Below are 5082 nucleotides of genomic sequence, written 5' to 3' on the forward strand. Positions count from 1 at the left end.
TCTTAGAGAAGTACTTGTCTGAATGGCAAAAAGGGCTTTTTTGTTGTGATTGATTTTTGAGTGGAGAACACCGATGTGTCTTCTTATCCCTCTCCAGCTCATGTTTTCTATGAGAATTCGTGATTGTGAAAGTTTTGTCTGTCTTATTAAAGACCAGAAAAACCTTTTCCGCCCCGTCACTATTTGGTTTGCCTGAGGGAGGACAAGAATAGAGATTGTTGCAATTGGAAAAGCTATGCCATTTTCATCACAGGCAAGCCCTATCACCCCGAATACAGCCCTGGAATCTTTATTGTAGCCTCTGTCTTGGACCCTTTCATGTCTCCTGCTCCCATGCTACTTTCCAGCACTTCTTTTGGTGGCAGCTTTCTTGAATTTGGTTCTGCAGGTCCAACCACCAAGTCGTTTTTTTTACCCGATGAAAGTCCTCTTTCTTGGCAAGCCCACGTATTCTTTAAAACAAAAGGTGCTAGGTCCTAGCTCATCTAGGAAGGCTCAGGGAGATCTAGGCCTAAAGGAAAAGAGAAGATTTTCCATGTGGTTGAATTCAACTTCAACTTCAAGGCTGTTTTCTCCTTTTGTTTTATGAAGGCTTAACTTACTTATGGGCCAGGGTTGAAAAAGTACTTTTTTTGGTTGCCAAACCATGGTCTTTTCTTTAATGTGAAAGTCCAGACTTTTCCCCAGAAAGCCACTGAATTGGTCCATGGCTTATGTCTCAGCATACCCAAGAGGTCAGGAAGAATGGAATTAATGCATTAAATGGATTTGAAGGGAGCCTTGCCTTTACCTTACCTGCGGTACTACAAACACGTCTCCCAGCTCCCCGGCAGCCCGCTCCTGTTTCTACCAAGGTATACCGGGCAAGTACTTCACACACTCCAAAATACTCTGCATCTCTCAGGGTGTCATCTTCTGAACTCATCTCAATCAATGCAGAGAGATCAAGGATACCAGCTCCTGTTGGTTGCTACTCCTGATCCGTCCTAGGCTTGTCTATGTCAAGTGCCCACTACCTCTGTCCTCCCTTTGAGAATTCTGCTTACGGTTTCCCAGCTTTGTTGCCCATGGCTCTATTCAGCTCCCCTGATTGCACAAACCGCCGAGTACAAGCTGCGGGATGTCAACTTGCCAAGAGGGTGAGTGTGTCCGGCCAATGCACAAGTCACATAACTAGACCGAGCATAGCAGGCTGGCTTCCCGGAAATCTCAAAGAAGTAAAGTTACTCAAAAGTGTAAGAGTAACTTTGCACATGTAGATTTAATCATGTGTAAAGTTACCTTTGTGAATCGCCCCCACAACATTATTTAAGCAGACATCTGATGATGAAGATTCATTTTTACATTAGGTCTTGGGTTGGAGGAATCCTACTGGTTTATTATTGGGCTGCAAAATCCTGCCATTGATTAGATACTACTTGGAATGACAATACGATGAATGTAAAGGTGTAATACAATTTACTGGAACTTTTCTTTGCTCTTTTCTTGTTTTCCAAAGGAAATAATTGACAAAAATTGCTGATCAAACAGAAATAGAAGCAGTAGCTCTGTAGGTTGGCATTAATGGTATCCTATGCAGTGGTTGTTTGGCTGTTCCAGCACTAAACCTACATGCCATGGCTTGATGTAAAGAACAATTTTCATATAAATTGAATATGATTGTTTACTGATTAAAAATAAACATTGTCTTGACTTAATGTATATATTTTAAACCATAGATCCAACAGTGCATCATGTCAACTGTTAATTCGAGTGACATCAATCATCTATGGCTCAGACTGGCGGGATTTCCTGGGGCAGATGCTGCAATTCTTGTAAACCTCTGGCTGTCTCTTGCTCTATGTTTCTTGTATCTTCTCTCCATTTTGGGAAACGGGATCATTTTGTTCATCATAAAAGTAGAACACCAGCTCAGAGAACCCATGTACATTTTTCTTTCCATGCTTGCAATAAATGATCTTTGCTTGACTCTCGCTACATTATCCACAACGCTCAACGTGTTCTTATTTGACTCCAGGGCAATCCACTTCTTTGCCTGCTTGACTCAGCTCTTCTTTATACATACTCTCTGTGCCATGGAATCTTCCATTTTGGTGGCCATGGCCTTTGACCGCTATGTAGCCATATGTAACCCTCTGAGATATGCCTCAATATTGCATCCAAAAATTTCCAAGATGGGACTGGCGGCTCTGATGAGATGTTTTTGCCTTCATTTCCCTATACCATTTTTGTTGAAAATTCTTCCATACTGTGATAAACATGCTCTTTCATATGCCTTCTGCTACCAAACGGATGTAATGAAGTTAGCTTGCGCGGATCCTACCATTACTAGTACATACAGCTTGGCTGTGGTACTCAGCACATATCCTGTTGATGCAGTGCTTATTCTGCTCTCATATGGGCTCATACTGAAGGCTGTTCTTAGCAAAGCAGGGCAAGCAGAACGCTTGAAGGCACTGAACACCTGTGTGAGCCACGTCTGTGTTGTTCTACTGTTTTACATCCCACTGATCACTTTGTCGTTAGTCAGCAGGTATGCACAGACGGATTCAATTCTTGCACGATTCCTGTTGGGTGGCATTTTGCTTCTAGTACCACCATCTCTGAACCCAATGATCTACAGCATAAAAACCAAACAGATCCGAACCTCCATCCGCACAAAGTTTGGGCTATGAAACGCGAAATGTTAAATTCCTTTCATGGCTATGTACATAATCTTGAAACATCTTTCCCTTGCATTATTTTGCCCTGGTATCTCAAAGCTTATTGCTCTCAGCTGGGTGTTGTATATATATCTACAAGCAGATGAATATATCATCAATGGCAACTATGATACTGGATAAAAGTACAATTGCATTATATTGTGACTTGGAAGGCCAGAGATTGTGAATTCTTCATTAAATGTGTCTCCTTCTATTACTGGCTGAATTACTCATTTTAATCAGGAAATGCAGATGATTTGTGTTTCAGCAGAGAAACTTGTCAGGCATATCCAGGCATTTCTTTTTAAGAAATTCAAAAGAAACAGAGAGACAGAGAAATGAAGAGTGATACAAAGCTATATATAGAGAGGAAGAGACAGATAGGAAGGGAGAAAGAGAAAAAAGAAAGTGAAGGGTATGAAGGAAAGAAAAGAGGAGATAGGCATAAAATGAATAGAAAAGGGAAGAAAAGAGTGTGGAAGCGAGGTATAGAAGATGATACATAGTGATAAGCACATACAAAGAAGAAGGGTATAGAGGGAAAAGAGAAGGAAAGATGCAAGAAAGAAATTGATACTGAGAAAGGGGGCAAGCAAGATAAAGCTGGAGAGAGAGAGTAAATGATCAATGAAAAAGATATTGAGGGTTGTCAGGCGATAGTAAGAGATGTAAAGAATCATGCTGATGGACATGAAAACTTGCATATGTGGAAAAAATAACAAGTGGAAAATGGATGATGACAGAGAGAAAGAGGGACTTGCAAGAGGAAGTGGGAAAAAAAGGTGAGAAAGTGAAAGCTAGAGAGATGCTGATTTACTTTGTACGAGTAATGTGAATTATGCTATGGTATTATTAATTAGAATTCATTTGCGTCATTCAAGGAAGAAAAAGAGTTTGCAGAGACATAGCAATTGACAGAATATTCATTAATTTCTTGTGACTTGGCAGTAAACACTCAGGTTTCTGCGAAGACTAACTATGAGAATGGAAGAAAGGGGACAGAGAGTTAGAGGGAGTAAAGGGAGCTAGGTATGGTGTTTCTGGGGTGGATGAAACACTTAATTAAGTAAATAGTAAATAGTGATTCTACATCTCAATGAAGTAGTGCAGATTCTGCCAACCTTTTAGTGTATGTGTCTTTTTGATTTGGAATAGAAACTACCATAAATCACAACACAACAATGTGGTTAGACTATGGTATGAAGCAAAATAACAAAATCAGGTTTCCCCAGGGCTAGCAGTGCTCTTAGACTATCGGATAGTAATTTTACTATCAGCTCTTCCTGGCTCCAATCAGACTGCTTCCTTTCAGGCACAGCTGGCTGCTTAGCCACATGATTTTCTGCCTTAATTCAGAGGATCCAACAACAAGTAAGAAGTGTGTGGAGGGTCTAGAGATGAGTATGGTAGTGATTTACAAAAATCTCTACTCATTAAACAAATATCTAAAATCAACAGAAAAAAAATAACTTCAGATAATAATGTTAGTTCCAGCCTATTGTCCATTAACCAGTTGGATTTGTGTATATAAAGTATCTTCTGTTTATCAAGTTCAGATACTAAACCTATCAGTGATGTTGTAACTATTTTCTGATTACCCAACAAAATTACTTCACCGAAGGTGAGGTACTTTGTAGACAAACAAGATGCCTTGCCAAAATGAGTATTTCAGGTGGTTTACCATGTACCTCTAATTACCGGTGGTGAGGGCTGGGAGCATCATACCATCTCAAAAATACCCTATGGCTTTAGAGGTTTAAGTGATTATCCGCTCTGGTATGCAATGAAGTAGTAGATTTGATTTACTTTTATAGAAATTTGAATTTTTTTACTTAAACCCTGATATAGTCATGAGTTAATACATTAGGGATTCATCAAAAGTTGATAAGTTGATTGAGGTAAACCTTGATTGAAATAATAAGTGCTGCTAAAGTATCTATGTGTGTAAGGGGGGGTAACTGTGAACTAATGAAGCATATAGAATTACATTTCAATTGCAAATCTATACGAAAGCTCAGTGAGTAAAAGCAATAAATAAAACACATTGGTACATTAATATTACGTATGCACACCTAAAGGAAACGTGTTAAATTAGATTAATGGGATCACTGTCATATCAAAAATGTTAAACCGCCGCATTTGTAATGAAAATACAAAACTGTCAACCAGAAGGGTTGTTAATTATTAAATTAGTGGATTGAAGTCATACAGACTAAAACCAACTGGAATGTACTACATTTACACAGCGGTAGCGGTGAGGGACAGTAATATTGTGGCACTTTTTATGTGTGAGAACAGTGGTCTTTCATCATTAAAAGGACTGCAGTGATTAGAGACTATGAGAACTCTAAAATAATGAAAACAAAGTGTTTTGTATCTG

General features: G+C 39.2%; 1 protein-coding gene across 1 annotated transcript; it reads left to right on the forward strand.

Annotated features, from left to right (window-relative positions):
• The first annotated feature begins 1733 nt into the window (after positions 1 to 1733).
• LOC146806171 (olfactory receptor 51G2-like) lies at positions 1734 to 2675 on the forward strand. The gene has a single exon (XM_085623881.1). The coding sequence runs from the start codon at positions 1734 to 1736 to the stop codon at positions 2673 to 2675; it is 942 nt and encodes a 313-aa protein (XP_085480007.1).
• Positions 2676 to 5082: the final 2407 nt, after the last annotated feature.

This window comes from Triturus cristatus, chromosome 8, assembly GCF_964204655.1.
Source record: "Triturus cristatus chromosome 8, aTriCri1.1, whole genome shotgun sequence".
In the NCBI taxonomy this organism is placed as follows: Eukaryota; Metazoa; Chordata; class Amphibia; order Caudata; family Salamandridae; genus Triturus; species Triturus cristatus.